Source organism: Dromiciops gliroides, chromosome 1 (genome assembly GCF_019393635.1).
Source record: "Dromiciops gliroides isolate mDroGli1 chromosome 1, mDroGli1.pri, whole genome shotgun sequence".
In the NCBI taxonomy this organism is placed as follows: Eukaryota; Metazoa; Chordata; class Mammalia; order Microbiotheria; family Microbiotheriidae; genus Dromiciops; species Dromiciops gliroides.
In genome coordinates, this window is record NC_057861.1 from 143,450,045 (window position 1) to 143,471,966 (window position 21,922).

The 21,922-nt window shown below is 37.9% G+C and overlaps 1 protein-coding gene across 1 annotated transcript in view; it reads left to right on the forward strand.

Moving 5' to 3' along the window:
* The window catches only part of NIPAL2 (NIPA like domain containing 2), a 140,566-nt gene that overhangs the window by 40,376 nt on the left and 78,268 nt on the right, over window positions 1-21,922 (forward strand). The window contains exons 2-3 of the mRNA XM_043979182.1: window positions 16,166-16,234; window positions 19,007-19,178. Of these exons, the coding sequence (XP_043835117.1) occupies window positions 16,166-16,234; window positions 19,007-19,178 (241 nt within the window). The remainder of the gene's footprint in view (window positions 1-16,165; window positions 16,235-19,006; window positions 19,179-21,922) is intronic.

The window sequence follows — 21,922 nt, forward strand, 5'->3', positions numbered from 1 at the left end:
ATTGTACCAATGCTGCCTACTAAATATAAAACCTCCTCTTGTCTCCTAATTTTAAACATACTTAATTGTACCTGTTTCGTTTTAAAATCATACTGGGATAATTATAAGTCTTCAGTTTGGTTGAAACTTGTAGAATTTAACGCAGCTGATCATTTAAAAAACTTAATTGCACTGGATGAAAGTTTAATTCCACACTTTCAAAGTCTTACTGAGTGTCAGCAAATAGAAGGCCTTTGGGGACTGCGACATTGGAAAGATTGTGGAGCTGTCGGTGGCAGCCCAGGAAAGGGAAGATGGGAACAGAGCCTAGAAAACCTTCAAAAGTAGTAATAGGGAAAGGATGTAGCAAGAGGGGCCCTCTATGCAGAAATATAAAAAGAAAAGATGAGGAGAGGAGAGCAGTATGGGTTGAGAACAAGATGGCACCAGATCAAGGCCAGGACCTTCTCAACCAGCTGAGTCAGGGTAATAACGGAAAGTATAGATAGTCCTAGGGGAAAAAGTTAGTGGAGAGGCAGGATTTCCTAGGGCCAGAGCAAGTTAGCGTGCCAATAGTGTTGTGACTTGACCAAGTCAGTGCAGCTTATAGTGGCTATAAGATTCAAATAGAAATGAACTTTTCTTTTCCTGAGACCACAAGGGCCATTAAGAAGGAAGCTGAACCCAGACTAGCAGGGGCTTAGAAAGGAGAAGACAGATCAATTTAGAGCAGGGTTTCTTAATCTTTTTTGCATCATGGGTCCCTTTGGGAATCTGGTATAAGAAACCCTTCCATGATAAGGTTTTTAAATGAATAAAGTAAAATACAAAGGGTTACAACACAAATCAAAGGTTAGTGAAGATAAACATCTAGTATTTTTCCACCATCCAAGTTCACAGATTCCCTAAAATCTATTCACAGAACCTAGGTTAAGAACCCCTGGTTTCTAGGTAGTATTCTCAGGAGCCCCCAGAATTAAGGTCCTAGTGGCTACTAGCAATTTGCTTTGGTTGTTTATAAGGGAAGCTTCCAGAGACACTGACAAAGGACATGTGACATCCAGGAGGTTATAGAGACTGGTGTACTTATTTTATGGATTATGATAAGCAGTTTCTGCTGCTTATCTTCCAGCTAGAGACAATTCTTATATATGTAGGTTGTTAATGGAAGATTATCTCCCTGCCTGAGAGCAGAGGCTTGGGGAATGTGGTTTTTATGTTCTGGATTATTAAAGAAAGAAAAGAAAAGAAAGACTAAAGAAGGGATTGAACTGCCTGCTGGGGTAGATAGGAAGATGACAGCTGGAGACAGAAAGATGAGAGAGTGCTGAATTCTTACGCTGAATCACCACCACCACCACCATCTAGTACCTCCTTTGTGTCAGGCACTGTGCTGAATACTTTACGAGTATTAATGCAGCTGATTCTCACAACAATCCTGAAGGGTAGGTGCTATTATTATCCCCATTTTACAGATGAGAAAACTGAGGCAGGATAAGGATAAGTGATTTGCTCAGGGATACATAGCTGGTAAATGTCTGAGATCAGATTTGATCAGGAGGTCTTCCAACCTCCTGGCTCAGCACTCTAGCCACTATATCACCTAGCTACCTATATATAGCTTCTGTTTTCTCTCTTGAGGGGAAAGATGTCTGGGCTGGAAGAATTAAAATGGATGATGGAGAGTTGATATCCAATATAAATATTAAAAGAGCAAGTAACTGCCCAGATTAACTGAACCACTGGGTACTGAAAGAACCAGCCAGTGTGATTGCTGAGATATTATTGATGAAATTTGATATAACATTAAGAAATAGGAAAACAATTGCAGGACTGGAGAAGAGCAAATATCCTAATTTTTTAAAGAAGAGAATGGAATCTAGAAACTCTTAGCTGATGATCTTGACTTCTGAAATGGTAGGTGGTGATTCTTTGTTCATGGCTAGGGAGGCCACCATATGTAGATCTCAAAAGACTGCTTGGGAGGTATGTGATTTTCTCAGAGTATTTACCTGAGATGTGACTGAGAACCTGCCAAGACTTATCAAACCACCTGCTACTACCCACTTCTGCTGATTCACATGGAAACCAGTGATGCTGCCTGAGAAATCTCGAATCTATCTTTAGTGACTTGGAAGACCCAGGAGGAAACAGGTTGACTTGGGGACACAGTTAGCATTTTTATCTCTTATTGTAGTTGAAGGTTATGACTTTCAAAGAAAAAAAAAGACTATGGCACATGAAACACTAACTGTGTAGATTGTATCAGAGAACAAGGCCATGGAGAGACATCATGAGGGCTGTATGGTGAATGAGGCACTGGACTTGAAATATAGAAGACCAAAGTTAAAATTATACCCCAGATATTTACTAGCTATGTGACCTTGGGTAAGTCCCTTAACCTTTCTGTGTATTGCTTTCCTTATTTGTAAAATGAGTAATAATTTCCAAGACCTCTTCCAACTTTAAATCTAAAAACTTGTGAGTGAGATCCCACCAAAATGGGTTGTGTCTATGAATAGATTGCCTCTCATCAGGACTGCAAAGAATGTGTTTGACCCAAAATTTTTTGAGCTGACCAAGAAGGCATTAAACTGAAAATGATGGGGAATTAAAAATATCCAGATACCACAATAAATCCATTTTATATGGAATATCTCAGATATGGCAGACTAGGAATAGAAAAGGTATCTGTTTTATTGACAGGAGTAGATAACTTGGAAAAAGAATCAAGAACAACAACTATGACTAAAAAAATGCTGTAGGACAGTGGGAAAAATGGTATTTGGAGTCACAGGACATGAGTTCAGATAACATCTCTGTTACTTTACTATCTGTGTGACCTTGTACAAGTCATTTAATGTCTCTTGGCCTTCATTCTGTTATCTGGAAAAATAGGGGACTGGATTTGATGACCTCTAAGACTCTTCCAAACCTGAATCTATGATCTTTGATCCTTGGCTCTGTTCAAGGCAAGAAACGGAACAAGTCAAAGTTAGCCTCACTACAGAACCAGGAGAACATTATGCACAGTGACAGCAATATTGCTCAATGAAGAACTGTGAATGACTTAACTATTCTCAGTAATACAATGATCCAAGAAATTCCCAAAGGACTAATGATGAAGCATATTATCCACCTCCAAAGAAAGAACTGATTATTGATTGAACACAGACTGAAGCATGCTATTTTTCACTTTCTTTTTTTTCTTTTATTCAAGTTTTCTTTTACAAAGTAACTAATATGGTAATGTTTTACATAATTGCACGTGTATAACCTATCTGATTGCTTACTGCTTCAGGGAGGAGGCAGGGAAGGGAGGGAATGAGGGATAGAATTTGGAATTCAAAACTTTAAATAAAAATCTTTATTTTTTTAAAAGAAAACCAAATTATCAGTATTGAAAATGAAAAGGGTGGATGTACCACCAATGAAGATGAAATTAAAGCAATTATTAGGGAAAAATCTATATGATTAACTTGTTAATTGATTCCATAATGATGTATCCTTGGCATAAAACCATTTTGATCAAAAAGAATAAATGTGGGCATATTGTTGTAAGTCTCTTTGTTAATTAAATGTTTGTATCAATATTTACTTATTTATTTATTTATTTTGGTGAGGCAATTGGGGTTAAGTGACTTGCCATGGGTCACACAGCTAGTAATTGTCAACGGTCTGAGGTCAGATTTGAACTCAGGTCCTCCTGAATCCAGGGCCAGTGCCTTATCCACTGTGCCACCTAGCTGCCCCTGTATCAATATTTTTAAAAATATAGGCTCACTGCTGTGGCATGTTGAGTCACATTAAGGTGGGATAGAGGAAAAATGGGACTATTCAATGGATATTTTGTTCCCAGCTTCTTTATCATGGAATATTCTTCAGATTGTGAAGAACAGAACCAACATGGAATGAGTCAAACAATGGTCAAGAACAAGGAGCCAAAAGGACCATCCTTAGGTGGGAGTGATCTTGGACAAATTGTGGGAAAAGGAGGTGCTGCATGGAAACTAGAGATTGGCAGATATCCTGATATTTTTATAAGGGTGGTGGGGAAGGTAGTTTCTGCAAGCTGCACATTTACAAATCAAGAAGAGAAAGGAAGATATACACCACTGACTGCAAAAGACATGGAAAATGCACACAGAGGTACAAAGGGGGTCACAGTGTAGTGGATAGTTGATGGATTTGAAGTCAGGTTCAAGTTCTGCCTTCCATACTTACTAGCTTTATGACCCTGGGCAAGCCACTTAACCTTCTGCTTAACCTCAGTTTCCTCATCTAAAAAATGAAGGGTTCATACCCAATGGCCTCTAAGGTCCCTTCCAGCTCTAAATCTATGATTCTATATTTTTTTCAGGGCAATGAGGATTAAGTGACTTGTCCAGGATCACACAGCTAGTAAGTGTCAAGTGTCTGAGGCGGGATTTGAACTCAGGTCCTCTTGAATCCAGGGCCTGTGCTTTATCCACTGTGCCATGTAACTGCCCATGATTTCAAGACACTTAATCTCTCTGAGTCTGTTTCTTCATCTATAATAATAACTAGTATTCCTATAGCACTTGAAGGTATGCAAAGCAATTTATAAATAGGATCTCATTTTTATCCTCATAAGAACTCTGGGAGGAAGGGGCTAATTATGATACCCATTTTTAAATATGAGAGAACTGAGGCTATATACACCCATCCCTACCTCGGCACCTCTGTAAAGTCTTTATTAGAATGATCTACACAAATCTCTAGACTGTGCTTGATGATGACCATGACAAGGAAACAAGCAGGTCTTCACACACAATCCCATTCATTTATTATTTTAAAAAATTTAAACTGGTAAGACTGCTACTGTATTTTCCCCCCATTAGCTCCTGAGATTGAATTGTGATTTTGTTAGCTCCAGTACATGATTGAATTGGCTTTTTGTTTGTTTTTAATAAATAGAATGAACAATTCTAGATTATGATGGTTATCTTCTAACTGGAGAGACATTATTATAGGCTATTATCGCTCTTCTTTGCCTGTTAGATTTTCTGGTGGGTCCCCTTTACTCTTCCATATGGGCTCCAACTCATTTTTTATATGGTTATGAGGTAGATGAAGGAACTTACTGTAATTTCTCACTGGGTTTCTTGGGCATTATTTTGCCTCTTGCTGTTTTCAGGTTTTTGCTGGAGTAGGTATAGTAACAGTTGATAGTACATGGATAGAGCTCTGGACCTGGAGTCAAGAAGACCTGAGTTCAAATCCAGCCTCAGACACTTACTAACTGTGTGACCCTAGGAGAGTCATTTAACCTCTGTTTGCCTCAGATCCTTCAACTGTAAAATGAAGATATTAATCGCATTTACATTGTAGGACTGTTATGAGTTTCCTCATCTATATAATGAAAGAATTGAACCTGATAGCATCTAAGGGTCCCTTTGGCTCTAAATCTATGATCCTGACATTTAACTTTTCTAAACCTGTTTCCTTATCTATAATCATAATTTCTAGTATTTGTAAAACAAATTTAATTTAACAGCAATAAGATTTGTAAAAAAACAAAAACAAAAACGACACCGTGTAACATAATGCCTAGCTTATAGTAGGCACTATTTAAATGTTTATTCCCTTCCCTAGGTGTGTGGGAACTGGGATGCCTGCCTCTATTCAAGTATAAAATAAAAATCGTGTCCTAGTGTGTTTTTTTTTAAATGAGAGACATTAAAGTCTACAAACTTAAGGCCAGTGAAACTGATCTTAACTCTTAGAAAAATTCTTATACTTCTTATCAAAGGCAAGGTTACTAAAGATGTATAAATGGAAACCATGATTGCAGAGAGAAAGGCCATGCTGGATCAATCTTATTTCTTTTCTTACTTGGTCACTAGATTAGATAGATCAAGGAAATGCTATATAGTTTATTAAGATTTTAGTAAAAGTGTCTGTCAAAGAAGGTGACTGGTGTGGATACACAGGAGTACATTAACCAAATTAGATTTTTTTAATGTATAAAAAATGGAGGAAAGGCCAGGTAACAAAGGATGAATATGAGAGTATGGGTGCCATGATCCTATATAAACAGGGTCAAGAATGTTATGACTCAGAATGAACTCAGGATGTCAAAGATAACAAAAAAGGGGGTTCATAACTAATATTGGGACTAAAAGGAGGATCAAAGAAGGGATAGGACATCTGCCTGGGATGGTTGGGTCATTGATAACTAACCACAGAGAGAAGGTAGAGGTGTTTATTCCTCTTCTGGTTCTCTCTTTTCTGCAAAGGAGCATGAACTTGATGCTGGAAATGATAGAATAAAAGTGACTAATGGAATTTATAATGAACATCAATAAGGAGGTAGTGTTGACAAGTTTGTTGTTCATCCTTTGAATCATGGAATGATGACATCGTGGAATGATGTCTTGACTTGTCAATGAATTGGATTTAAGTGAGGCAAAGCTGTGCTAAGTTATCAATTCTCCAGAGTCATCAAAGTCCAGTGGCAAGACGAGTCAAGATGACTGATGATGGCCCAGGAGGTAGTGGATGACTTTGGCATCTTTGATGTCTTGCCAAGCTCTAGGACCTGGGTTCAGATCTGAGTTCTGCTACTTAATACCTATGTGACTTTGGGCAAGACATTTAATGTCTCTAGACCTCAGTTTCCTCATCTATAAAATTACTTTTTTGGTGTAGTTGGCAGATGTGATTACTGAACCAGGGGGTAATATTGTAAAGATCATGGAAATTGGGAGGGGTACCACCAGACTGTAGAAGCAAATGGCCCTATTTTCCAAAAAGGAAAAAAAAGAACAGAGTCTGCAAACTATAGGTCAGTAAGATCAACTTTGATTCTTAGGAAAATTCTAGAATAGGTCATTAAGAGATGCTTGTCGGGGCAGCTAGGTGGCGCAGTGGATAGAGTACCAGCCCTGGAGTCAGGAGTACCTGAGTTCAAATCTGGCCTCAGACACTTAAAATTTACTAGCTGTGTGACCCTGGGTAAGTCACTTAACCCCATTTGCCTCACTAAAAAAAAAAAAAGAGAGAGAGAGATGCTTGTCAAATATCTAGAAAGGGAAGCAGGGATTACAAAGTGCTATCATGGCTTCATTATGAAAAGGTTATGCTAAACTAACCTCATTTCCTTTCTTTGACAAGGTTACTAAAGTAGTAGATGAAGGGAATGGTATAGATACAGTTTATCCAGATTTTAGCAGAGTTCTTAGTAAAGTATCTCATACTATTCTGGTAGAGAAGGTGAAGAAGTATTGATTAGACAATAATAACAAACAGATAGATTCAGAACTTTTTGCCTAGCCAGACCCAAAGATAGGTTTCTAATGTTTCAATGCAAATGGGCAGCAATTCCTTAGTGTATTACACCAGAGTTCTGTGTTTACTGTCTCTGGGATAGTTAACAGTTTTATCAACCATTTGGATGAAGACATGTTTGCTTAACAAATAAGAAGGTGACACAGAGCTGGAAGAGATAGTTATCATAGTGAATGATAGAGGCAGGATCCAAAAAAACTTTAATAGGCTAGAAGATTGGGTTGAATCTAATAAGATGAAATTTTTATAGGGATAAAGTTTTGCATTTGAATACCAAAAAGCAAAAACAACTTCACAAGCATAAGATGAGAGAGGCATAGTGAGAAAGGAGTTGTTCTGAAAAAGGTATGGTTGTTTTAGAGCCCAAGAACTCAATCTGAATCAGCCATATTATGCAGCAGCCAAAAATTGAATCCCATGTTTGGCTACACTAAGAGAGGGAGAGCTTTTAAGAATAGGGAGGTGAATGTCGTCTTGTATTCTATCCTCATCAGGCCTTATATGGAGCATTGTGTCTAAATCTGGGCACCATGGTTTAAGAAGGACATTGATAAGTTAGTGTCCAGAGGAGGACAGAAGGATCATGAAGAATCTTGAGTCTGTGACTTATGAAGATTAGTTCAAGGAACCTGGAAAGTTTGACCAGGTGAAGAGAAGACCCAGCTGGGTACCAAAGTTGTCTTCAGGGATTTGGAAAACTGTCATATGGAGGACGGGTAAAATTTGCTCTGTTTGGCTCTAGCTTGGGAAAAGGTACCTTGTGGAGAACTTCAGAGATTTTTATTGTGGTCTTGTGCTGTTTAATATTTTTATTAGTGACTTCCAGAGAAAGAACTGATAAATAGAAGTAGGTATAGAATAATTCTACATATGTATTTATATATTTATTTTATATGTGTGTATGTGTGTGTGTATATACACACACATATGTACCTATTTATGTCTAATGGTAGCCATCTCTAGGGAGAGGGGGAGGAGGAAGGGGAAAAATTTGCATGATAACTTTATTATGTATTTAAAAGTAATGGCTAGTTGTATATAATAGATTTGCAGTTTCATGTGCAGTCATCTTTTTATTATACTATATTATGAAAATGCTTGTTTTATTCCATAAATTAAAAGAAAACTAAAATTTAAGTAAAATTTTTTAAAAAGACATAGGTGGCATGCCCACCAAATTTGCAGATGATATGAAGCTTAGAGGGGATAATACAGAGGATAATGGAGTCGGTATCCAAAAAACCTGAATAGGCTAGAACATTAGACTAAATTTATTAAGATTATAGGAGACAAAAAAAATGGGGCAGCTAGGTGGCACAGTGACTAAAGCACCGGCCCTGGATTCAGGAGTACCTGAGTTCAAATCCAGCCTCAGACACTTGACACTAGCTGTGTGACCCTGGGCAAGTCACTTAACCCCCATTGCCCTGCAAAAAAAAAAGATTATAGGAGACAACTATGGGGTTTGGTAGATAAAGCCCTGAGTCTAGAGTCAGGAAGTCAAATCCAGCCTCAGATTTACTAGATGTCTGACCCTGGGCAAGTCACTTAACCTCTTTTTACCTTAATCTACTGGAGAAGGAAATGACAAACCACTCCAGTATCTTTGTCAAGAAAACCCCATGGACAGTATTGGCATTCTGTGGTCCATGGGGTCACAAAGAGTCAGAAACAACTGAAAAACAAGAACAATTAAGATGATATTTAATAGGAATAAATGTAAATTACATTTGGGTTCAGAAAAATCAACTTCACAAGTATAGGATGAAGCATGCCTTGGTAATCTATCCAAAAGAAAAGAGGACTTTTAGTGGATTACAAACTCAATATTAATCAACAGAAACAGCAGCCAAAAAAGCTAATGGAATCTGGGTCACATTAAGAGCAGACTAAGACCTAGGATTAGGGAGGTGACAATTCTATTGTGCTCTACCCTGGCTCTACCCTGGTCAGGGCCACAGCTGGAGTATTATCTTCAGTACTGGGTATATTTCAGGAAGAATATTGATAAGCTGGAGAGTATCCAGAGGAGGGAAACCAAGATAGTGAAGGGCCTTGAGATCATGCTGTATCGGGACCAAATTAAGATATTGGGAGTGTTTTGCATGGGGAAGGAAAACATGCAGGCAGAGTGGATACATACAAATATTTGTATGTATTGTAGCTGTGTTGTCTTATGGAAAACTTGCTCTGCTTGACTCCCAAGGACAGTAATATATAGTAATTGCAGAGAGACAAATTTAAGTTGGGTATAAGGAAAAAATTCTCAATATTTAAAGCCATAAATAAATTCAATGAGTTGCTTTGGGAGGAAGTAGATTCCTCTTGTAAGAGGTCAAAGTCAGTGGTGATTCTGATTCAGATAGGGTTGACTTGATGGATACTGAGGTCCCATACATCTGTGTGCATCTATGTTCACAAGGCTATGATTCACCTTTCAGAATCAAAGCTTTCTTGTGTATGAGGCTGGACACTTGAGGTCCTTTCCTAATCCTAATTATGAGCATGAACATTTTGATTAGAAGTTAATGACACTTTGAAGCTGAACATGATTAAAGAAGCCATTTCTGTGAAGAACAAATAGAGTCATCATTTCCTAATTAGTCTAGCAAACTCCCTAAGTGTTTATAATTATCCGGTATTATATTAAGCAGAACAGAACTCAAATGCAACTCAAATACTTAAATGGATCTCTGATCTCAGTGACTTGGATATTTATTCCAGTGATACAGATGGCAACCTATCCCAATCTGCCCATCCTCTGCAACTCTTGTCTATGTCCTCTCTTACTCATAAATTTGACACTACCTGGGGTCTACCAGTGTATTAGATGCTTTCCTCTTTTTCTCTTTGTATAGCCGAGGATGCCAGTGGGGCACTTGACCATCCACTGAAAGAATTTTATTTTTGTTCTGTTGTACTAAATCAAGGCTGTCCTATATTCAGTGTCATCTTATCCTGAATGCTTGTATGGAAACTGGAAGTTCTCTTCTTCTTCTATAGGGATCCAGGTGTCTGCCAAATTTTAATGTTTCCAGGGGAAGCCCTGGGTGAGAGCAAAACAAGCCAGATTCTGACCTTCCCAGGAGAAAGCTTGTGAGAGGTGCCACCAAGATGGAGCACTATACATGTGGGTCCAAAGCTTCTGCTTTAGGCCAAAGGTTAGAGCAATTAAAAAATATACCCTCTCATTTAGTGATGCAGTTTGTGGCAATGCCCACTACTGTTCATTGTTTTATAGTATTCAGAAACTGACTGCAGAATAGTCTTCCTTTTGCAGTTTCTTACAGATTTAAAATCACATACCCACATGATTTTGATGACAGTGGTCCAATTGTGGGTGAGAGTTTGTGTGTAACTTTAAATCTGCATATATTTGCCTGATGTGGTACCTGGGAAAAATAAATTCTTTATAGTTCATGCTGACTTCAGGAAAGACTAATTAAATGACTGTGACGTAGTGGAAAGAGCACTGGACTTAGAATCAAAAGACCTAGGTTCAAGTCTGGACTCCAACCAGTATTATATGACCTACCCAGGCTGGTACTATAGGAAAAGGTATGGATTCTGTGCTTAAGGAGACCCACTTCAAGTCCCAAGTTTGCTGCGTACAACCATGGGCAAATCTCTTAACCTTTCTGGGTCTCAGTTTCTTCTAAAATGTTAGGAATGATAAAATAATAATAATAATAATAATAAAAATTAAATTGGGATGATTGCACACAGACTGAAGTATGCTATTTTTCACTTTCATTTTTTTCCTTTTATTCAAATTTTCTTGTACAAAATGACTAATATGGTAATGTTTTACATAATTGCACATGTATAACCTATATCTGATTGCTTACCACCTCAGGGAGGAGGGAGGGGAAAGAGAAGGATAGAATTTGGAACTAAAAACCTTAAAAATGTTTATTAAAATAAAAGCAAATAAATAAATGTATCATTATTAATAAAATATATAGGGGAAGCTAGGTGGCTCAGTAGATAGAACACCGGCCCTGGAGTCAGGAGTACCTGAGTTCAAATCTGGCCTCAGACACTTAACACTTACTAGCTGTGTGACCCTGAGCAAGTCACTTAACCCCAATTGCCTCAATAAAAAGATATCTATCTATATATCTATATGTAGATATATAGATATAAATAATAATAACACAGTAATGCTTATTCTCCCTGCCTTACAGGCTTGTTTTAAGAAAAGTGCTTGTAAGACATATAATGGAACTCTATGTACTACATATATATGTAGTACATATATATATATAGGCATAGGCATAGGTATGTGTATGTACTGTCCAAGTGTCAGCTTCTGGATAGCAGGAAAAAGTTTTTAGTAATCAGAGTAAATCATGTAGAAGGGTAACAGGTAAGCAGAGGCTATGGTAAAATTAGGATAGAGATTAGATTTGTGTGCTTGCCATAGGAAACTCCATATGAAGAACTTCCTCTACCAATGTAGAGGCATCAAATGGTACATTCCCTGCAAAGATGCCTAGAGTACCAAGAGGTTAATGAGCTTGGCCAAGGATCACCCAGCCAGCATATGGTCAGAGACAGAATTTGAATCCAAGACTTCCTGGCCAGCTATCAGCTACACCACATGGTAACATTAAAAGGAAATCGACTTCTGACAGTATCCTTTTGACATTACTGATTTACAAGTCCCAAATAGCCTCTTCTACCCTCTCACACACCAATATTGAAGTGGCTCCCTGCAAAGGGAAAGTGATGAAATGGCAAAGAATTACATCTGCAATCCTACAAGAACATTCTTTCCATCTTTTTTTGGTTATCATATGTAAATTCCAAGATTATCACTTTTGGAATCTGAAGAGTATAAAAGGGATCCCACCCCCCCCCCCATATATTTTTATGAAGTACATAAAGATTTGGCAACACTTTACCTAAGAGGAAGGAGGGGGAAGTAATGCTTGCAGCCATATGTCAAGAGGTCGAGCATACAGGAGGCCAAGCAAGCATTTCAGTAATTCAGTGGAAAAAAGATAGTGAGACCAGTTGTTTGATACTGTCCTGTCAACACTAGTTGATAAGAATCCGTAGATATTTGAAACAGTTGCTCTATCATTTCCACCCAGCCAAGTTCTGTTGAAATTTTTTTTAAAGTTCTTTATATATTTAGAGACAGATCCAGCCCCTGACAACATAGTGAAATAGTAATTATCTTTGAGGTATATTCTATTCCCCTTTATCCCCTTTCATTATTTCCTCCTCTGCCCCCAAACCCCCAGTCATGGACCCTCTTTGTTGTTTATTTGTTTTAGTCACATCTGACTCTTCATGACCCTATATGCGGTTTTCTTGGCAAAGATACTGAAATGGTTTGCCATTTTCTTCACCAACTCATTTTACACATGAGGAAAATGAGGCAAACTGGTTAAGTGACTTGTCCAGGGTCACACAGCTAGTAAGTGTCTGAGGTTTAGATTTTAATTCAGAAAAATGAATCTTTCTGACTCCAGGCCTGGCACTCTATCCACTGCACCACCCAGCTATCCATATGGGCCCTCTAGTTAGAGCCATAACTAACTATTATTATATCTCAGAGCAAAAACAAAACAAAACAAAAATGCACCTTCGAATGAACCTTTTAAGGTAAATTAAATTGGAGAGTGGGTGGAGCCAGCTGGGAAAGAGCTCCTGTGAGATGTGACTGCTGAGGCTAACTAGCTACTATGTAGCTGAAATAGCTAGCTGATACTGTGGATAGAGTGCAGGGTCTAAAGTCAGGAAAGGAAGATTCATCTTCCTGAGTTCAAATGTAGCCCTGACATTTCCTAGCTGTGTGACCCTGGATAAGTCACTTAACCCTGTTTCCCTCAGTATCCTCTTCTGTAAAATGAACTGGAGAAGAACATGGCAAACCCTTCCAGTACCTGCCAAAAAAAAAAAAACCCTAAATGGGCTCATGAAGAATCAGGCACAACTGAACAACAAAAAAGCTGAAATACTCCAAGTGCTAACAGCACTCTCTAAATTTGGGTGGTATTAGACAAGCATTCTTCTTGAGTTATAGCTTTGCTTCTGGCAGCCTGATACACTAATTCACATTAAGGTGACTTTGAATTCAAGACTGGAAGAGTCTTTATGATTATCTGCATAATATCCTCATTTTGTAGGTAGGAATACTCTGGGTTTAATCCACTTACTCAAGGTCCCACAGGGAATTATCTGTGGAGCTGACTAGACCCCAAGATTGCCTGACTGACTCACAGGCCAGTGTTTTTTTCATTGTTTGGGACTGCTGATTCAATGTGTCATTCCCCTCCAGGATCATCTATCTGTGGTTTTAAAGAAGACCTATGGAGAGGATAATATTCAACTCAAAAGAATGAATCTCTAATGCTAAAAAAAAAACAAAACCCATGTCCCATAGCATCTGGGTTTGGAGATGCTTGGGAGCAAGAAGGAGTTCTTTTTCATCTTCAAATCACAGAGCTGACTACTCCCTCCATTTCCCAAGTAAGGCCAGCCTTGCCTAATATCATTTCAACTGCTTGATGAGTGAGTTAAGGGATTTTTAAAGTACATTTTTTCCACTCATCATTTTAATTTTATAATTATACAAGATCTCCATAATTATCCATTCAATATTATGTACTTTGTGTTCAATACAAATCCCTTCATCATTGGGGCCTTAATTTTTTAAAAAAATATTCCTGGCAAATGCTCCGGGTTGGAAATAGAAAACATGCAAATAGCATATGCAAATTATATTTTGGTCTGCAATGTTGTCTGATACAATAGTACCCAGTGAGAAATAAAATAGTCAAAATTAATGCCAAGAACCTCCATTAGGAGAAGGAATTTTCATCTGAACAAAGACTGGAGGTATTATATATCTGCTAACAAAAGGGGTCCTCATTTTCTACTCTGCCCTATTTTTAATATCTATGTAACAAAGCCTTAAAATCTTCCAAGATGTGCTGCATTGTGGAAAGAATTTGTTTATAGTCCACCTTTGAAACTCAACGAGCTCTTTAATATTTTTTAAGCTCTTTAATATTTCAAGAAGATATGTTCTGTAGAAGGGAGAAAAAACCACAAAGATTATATCCATGGGCATTTATACAAGTAGAATATTGATTCACTCTCCCAGTGCTTCTATCATAGAGTCATTAAGTACAGCAACAAATATGCCCTTCTGAGATACAAAGAGTACATAACTCCCTCTAAATGTGTTGTCTATTATTCAATCTGTGGATAATATGTAAGTTGTTTTTAAAGACCTTTTCCCTTCAGAGCATCACGATTATGCATCTGCTTTCCCCCCAGCACTGTACTGAGGACTGCAGGGGGAAACAGACAAGTAAAAGACATTGGCACTGCCTTCAAAGAGCTTTGGTCAAGATAAGAGAAAACTAATGGGAGTCTAATGGTAGCCATCTCTAGGGTGGGAGGAAGCAGGAAAAGAGAAGAAAAAAAAGATTTTAAAAAAGAGAAATTTACATAAGTTTATTATATATTTTTAAAGACTAGCAAGTTGTGCAGTTATCTTTTTTTATTATACTAGGTTATGGAAATGCTTGTTTTATTCCATAAATTTAATTTTGTTAAAGTTTAAAAAGAGATAAGGAAACACAACCAATTAAAATGAAGCAACAAGAGAATGAGTGAGGCAGAAATGCATTTTGGTACTGGGAGGTGAGGTAGGAATAATAATAATCAATAATAGCAGTTAACATTTATACAGCACTTATTACATTCCAGGCACTGTGCTAAGTGCTCTACAGTTATTATCTTATTGGATGCTCACAAGCCATTCTGAGAGGTAGAAGCTATTATTATCCTCATCTTACGGATGAGGAAACTGAGGCAAATGGAGGTTAAATGACTTGCCCAGGGTCACATAGCTAGTCTTGGATCCTGGATTTGAACTCAGGTCTTCTTCCAGACTCCAGGTCCAGCACTTGAAAATGATAACCATTAAGACAGCTAGGAATACTGGCCCTGGAGTCAAGAGGACCTGATTTCAAATGTGATCCCAGACACTTATTAGCAGTGTGACCCTGGCCAAGTCACTTAACCCCAAGTGCCTGTCACTTAACCCCAAGTGCCTCAAAAAAAAGAAGAAAAGAAAATGATAATTGTTTTCATGTGTTTAAAGAGCTGTCATATGGAAGAGAAATTAAACTTGTTCTGCCTAGCTCTAAAAGGCAGAACCAGAAGCAAAGAGTGGAAGTTGAGTAAAAGCAAATTTGGGGTTAATGGAAGAAAAAGCTTCCCTAAAAACAAAAACAACATCAATAACAATCCAACTTCAGGAAGTGGCGGATTTCCCCGTCTTTGGAAGTCTTCAAGCAGAGGCTGGAAGGCCACTTTTCTGGCATGAAGTAGAAGCAATTGTAACGGAAAGGTCGGCTTCAATAGCCTAAGAGGTCCCTTACAAGTCTGAGATTCTGTGACTCTTTAGGAGCAACTGAGAATGAACACTGGACTTGGAACCAGGAAGACTTGGGGTCCAAACCCAGCCTCAGGTACTACTAACTGAATAATCATAGACAAATCATTTAAACACTCAGAAGCATCTCTTGAGCTAAGTCTTGAAGGAAGCTAAGGATTCTAAGGCAGAGAGGTGAGGAGGGAAAACCTCTCTGGCATAAGAGACGTGAAGGTATGGGTGTGGGCGTTATATAACCTAGGACACAGAGTGGAGCTTGGGAAATCTTTTTATGGCTTTGTTAAATGAGACATAAATATCTAGAAACTTCAATATATGACTTGGTTAGTCCTTTTTTTAAAAAAAATGAAATGATGATAGCAGAACTTAAATTCATATATGAAGCCTGAATTGATTAACCTTTTTCAAGAGAATTCTTACAAGAATTATCCTTTTTTTAAAACTGTTTTACAGACTCACCTCTTTGGTGTACTACTGGCAGTTACGGGAAACGTAATCATCAGCATTTCACTCAACATACAGGTATGAAAAATATTCTTATAATTTAATGGTTTTATTTCCTTTAAATTTATTGCTTCAATTTCCTTCCCAGCCCTTCCTTCTGGGAGTTTATGCAGGGTATGAAGACTCTTTGGAAAGTATTCATTTGCAGACCACATGGGTTTCCATTTTTCCTTTTTTTTTTTTAACACTTAAGAAAACTAAGCTAGAACCATATGGTTTTCTCTGTTTTTTAGGGGAAACCTATAGAAGGGAAAGCAGGGACTCGAATCAAACTGTGAACCAGTCTCTGCTTTGAGACCTTGGGAAAGTCAAATGACCTCCAGGAATATCCTCAGTTTCCTCATCTGTAAAATGAGAGACTTGGACAGGGGGATCTTTAAGGTTCCTGCTGGCTCCAACATTTCTATCCTTCCCCAAACCCCAGAATGAACTGTTCTTATTTGCTCAACCTTGAACTAAATGTAAATTTCTTAACAGACTCACCAGCCAAACTTTAGCATTATTATCATGTATTCTCTTAGTGTCCCAAAGTGAACTTGAACCAATCAATCAACCAAGAAACATTTTATCAAGGATCTACTAAGTTCCAGGCATCTGCTATAGGATGTAAGGAGGGGGAGGGAACAGGTATTTATAAAGCTCCTACTATGAGCCAGGGACTGTGCTAAGCCATTTACAAATATTATCTCATTTTGTAACAAAGAGTATACAAAGAAAAGAAAACAATCCCTGCTCACAAGGAATTTATATTCAGTTGGGGAGACAACATGTAATGGGAGCATGACATGGTAAATAGGGCACCAGACTTGGAGGCAAGAATATTTGGGTTCAACTCCTATCTCTGATATTTACTTGCTGTGTGATGCTGGCCATGTCACTTAACCTTTCTGTATCTCAAATTCCACACCTATAAAATGAGAAGGTTGTACTTGGTGGTTTATAAGGCCCTTTCCAGCTCAAAATCTATGATCCAGTGATCCTTTCTACATGTATAAATATCTAGAGAACAAATACACAATCTGTCTGAAGCAATTAAATAAAAGATAGGAATGGGAGGGAAGAGAACTCCTGTAGGAGGTAGAGATTGGGTTTGAAGGAAGGGAGAGATTGCATGAGATGATGGCAGCTATGTGCTGGTTAGTGTTTAACAACCAGCTCTCCAACACACTTTTAAGTTTCATCTGTATTATTACCATTTTTCTCCATTGATTTCTTTAGTCTAGATACTGAACAAAAAAATAAATCAAGCCCTTATTTGTAGCATTGGCTAATTTCTAAGGTGGAAATACTCACGCTGAAAATATAACAATTGACTCTCAGATGGTTCGAGCTAGTTCCAGCATACCCTTGGGCATAAATGAAAAGTGCCTGCAATCCAGACAATGGGGCATGGACACTACAAAGGCACAGAAACATTATATGAGAAGGCCATATTTTGGAATAGAGAGAAAGCCAATAAAGCTGAATTATTTCTTCCTCCTCACCTCCACTTCTCGGACTCTCTCTTTCCGTCAGTATGCTACCTTGTATAGGTAGTACTTTTTCTCCCCCCCTTCTAGATTGTTGTTGTTGTCAGTCATTTCATTTGTGTCTGACTCTCCATAACCCCATTTGGGGTTTTCTTGGCAAAGATACAGGAGTGCTTTGCCATTTCCTTCTCCAGCTCATTTTACAGATGAAGAAACTGAGGCAAACAGGGTTAAGTGACTCATCCAGAGTCACGCAGCTAGTAAGTGTCTGAGGCCAGATTTGAACTCAGTAAGATTGAGTCTTCTTGACTCCAGGTCTGCTGATCTATCTACTGTGCCACCCTGCTGCCCCATATAGCTATTAGATATTTCTCCTCTAAGATTATCTTCCCTCCACACTATATGTATCATATATGTACCTATTTTTTACATGTTGTCTCCGCCATTCAAAAGTAAACACCTTGTGGGCAGGGACTATTTTCGCCTCTTTGTACCCCTAGTGCTTGGCACAGTGACTGACATAAAGAATATATATGTTTGTTATATAGTAATATATGTTTGTTAACCATTGATTGGCTAGCCGATAGAGTACATGAAGGGGAATAATTTATACTGGGGGTGGAAAAGTGGATTGTGAAAGGGCTTCAAAAGTCAAATAGAGGAACTTAAATTTTACCACAGAGACAATTAGATGGTGGCGACATAGTCAGATATATACTTAAGGAAAATCATTTTGGTAGAAATGTGGAGAATGGATTGGAGTGGGGAGAGAATGAAGGCAGGGAGATCAGTTCCCAGTTAAGATATAGTAAGGTTCAGGGGCAGCTAGGTGACGCAGTGGATAGAGCACCAGCCCTGGATTCAGGAGGATCTGAATTCAAATCTGACCTTAGACACTTGACACTTACTAGCTGTGTGACCCTGGGCAAGTCACTTAACCCTCATTGCCCTGCCCCCCCCAAAAAATATATATATAGTAAGGTTCTTGTGGAAAGATCCCTAGACTTGGAGTTAGAAAAGATCTACTTTTCAGCCTTAGTAGCTGAGTTATCATGGGAAAATAATCACCTCTCAGAGCCTCTGATCATTCCTTTGTCTCTAAAATGCTACCTATCTCATAGAGCTATTGTGAGAGAAATACTCTGGAACTCCCAAAGAGCTTGAGAAATGTCAGTCATTATCATTCAAGAAACAGGAGATATGTAAAGCACTCTTTTTTTTTTTTTCACAATCTCCATCTAAAGTTACCTGTAAAAAATTGATGTAAGATGCTTCTTCTTTGTGAAAAAATGTTTTTATTTATCTTCCTAATTTGAACCAGAAATATTCTCACCTTAAATTGGCACATCAAGGAAACCAAAAGCCCTACTTCCGAAGTATCTTGTGGTGGTGTGGGAGCCTCCTCATGGCAATCGGGGAGATGGGAAACTTTGCAGCCTATGGATTGGCACCCATTACCCTAATCGCACCTTTGGGTTGCGTGTCTGTGGCAGGTAAGACATTCTTCTATATTTCAAAACAATAATTTTTGCCATGATATTCCAAACACAAAAGAAAAAAATCCCTGAACAAAAGGATCACAGCCTCTGATTTCCAAGTACATGGTATAGTCACTATTGAATTGACTGATGATTTCAAGTTATATTATGACTTCACACTGAGTGATCAGTTGTGGGTGAATTTATTTCTTATAGAGTCCCAGAGTCAACAAAAGAGGCACCTTAAGGGTCATCTAGCTGAATCAGAGGAGCAAAGATTTAGACCTAAAAACAATTAAATCTAACCCCCTCATTTTCTAGACGAAGAAACTGAAAACCAGAAAGGTGAACAAATTTTTTGTGGTCACCCAGGAAGTGTCAGAGACTAGATTTGAACCTAAGATCTGCTCAAAATCTAGCACTACATTTTCTCCATAGTATTCAGAACAGCTTAGAGACAGAAGGAACTTCAAAAGTCAACTGTTCCAACTCCTTCATTTAACATATAACAAAACCAGAGAAACTAAGGTCATATGGGTAGAAAGTGAAAGGGGCAGGATTTGAATACCAGATCTCTGCCTCGAAAGCCAAATGATCTCTCTACTATACCAGAGATACCTGAGAAGGGGGAGATAGAAGGAAGCAGGCTAATCTTTCCCAATTCCTAAAACTGATGAGGTTTCAAATCTCCTTAATATTAGTGTTTGGTTTTTTTCACAGTCACCCTTCTTACCCATCATTATTCATGAAACTTAATAGAATTTTTAAATGAACTTTCTGGTGTTACTTTGAAAATGGACATTTAATTTTTTCCATCCTTTATGTCCCTGGTTTATTTTTTTGTCAGTGAAACTAAATAGGTTGGTTTCATGGTCTGATTTTCCGTTTCTGATTCTTGGAAATTAGCATCAGCATCATTCGTGAAATAGTTACAAAAATCCCTTGCATTGGAATTAAGCAATTATTTCACTTCATGTTAGGTTTTGTTAAACCAGGTTTAAATTTTAAACATATTGGAACCGTACTGCTTGAACATTCAAAAACTATTCCTCCCTGCGTATATCTTGATGTCACTTTTTATTAGGTCAGGAAATTTTGAAATTGACCATATTGTGATGGTTATAGTCTAGTTTCTAAATCCTTTTCTTTCTAAGAGTTTCATCTGCACTCATTTGAAGTAATTTCCCAAGCACCCTAATAAGAGAAAATGAAATGTCTCTAAATGTCAAAAGGGAAAATTCGTTCCCTAAGCCCACTTCAAGTCAACAACTTCTTCTGAGGTTTCTCTGCATCTGCTGCCATGGAAACATTGTATTTCTAAATCTCTGTAAAATTTAGAACCTTCTTTGATATGGTAACAAACCAAGAGAGATGGCTTCTGCCTTCTGTTAACAAAAAGACAAAAACATGTGGCAATGTGTCTTGATTTTAAGGTCTCTAAAATGTTTCTTATACAGTTTTGCATTGCTGGTGAAGAGGATTTTATTCGACCACCTAAAACACAACACAATCCAGACTTGAGTGACTTGTGTAAATACACAGGTTCTCTAATAAGTTATTATTTATGAGCATTTTGATTGAATGAATAAATTAGGACATTTCTCACTTGCTCTATAATTTAGCTCCTAGGCAACCGAATATCCTTGACATTTTTTTCATTCAAAGAACCCCAGAAATGAGAAATGAAAAAAAATGTTTTATTGTTAGCCTTAGTGCTTCTCCAAACTCCATCTATTCTTGAAATGCTGTGTGGGGGCTTTCTATGACAGAATTCTGTTTGCTTGTTAGAAGCAGCTTATTGTGGTGGAGTGCCAACCTCAGAGCTCAGAAAATATGAGCTCTGGTTCTACATGTGAGTCATACTAGCTGGATTACCCTGGACAATTTATTGAACCTCTCAGGGTTCCAGGAATCTAAGATTAAATGAGTGATGGACAAGGTGTAGAACTACATTGGCAGAAAAAATTTCTTCAAAAAATATATGTGTGTATAAGTTAGATACACACACACACATATATACACACACATACATATATATAACATATAAATATGAATATACACAAATATACATAGATGGGCATCTAGGTAGCACAGTGGATAGAGTACCAGATCTGGAGTAAGGAAGACCCATTTTCCTGAGTTCAAATCTGACCTCAGACACTTACTAGCTGTGAGACCCTGGCAACTCACTTAACCCTGTTTGCCTCTGTTTCCTCATCTGTAAAAATGGCAAACCATTCCGATGTCTTTGCCAAGAAAACCCTAAATGGGGTTGCAAAGAGTCAAGCAACTGAAAAATAACTGAACAAGAATAATAAAACATACATACACACACTAATATAAAATTTCCCTCCTGTGGTGGAGAAAGCATCAGATTAAGAACCAGAGGGTCTAGATTTAAATTCTAGATCTTTTACTTACTGTAACCTTTGTGACCTTGGACAGATAATTTAATCTCTCTGAGAATTCCTTAGTTTCTGCTCTGCATAGAGAAAGGATTGCATGACTAGATGAGAGGTGTAGAATGTCTTCAGTCTACTTGGCAACTATACTACTCCCTAGGGTTACCTGAACCCAATTAAAATGTAATGGGAAATTATTTAACAAAATAAATAAAAATGCAGCAAAACATAAATCACATTGCTTTTTAAAACTGTCAATATGCCCCTTGCATGGATCGTTGTGCACACATTATAGGCCCCTATTTTTATTTGGGTTTGGTACCACTGGATTAGATAATTTAATTTACTGTTCTAATT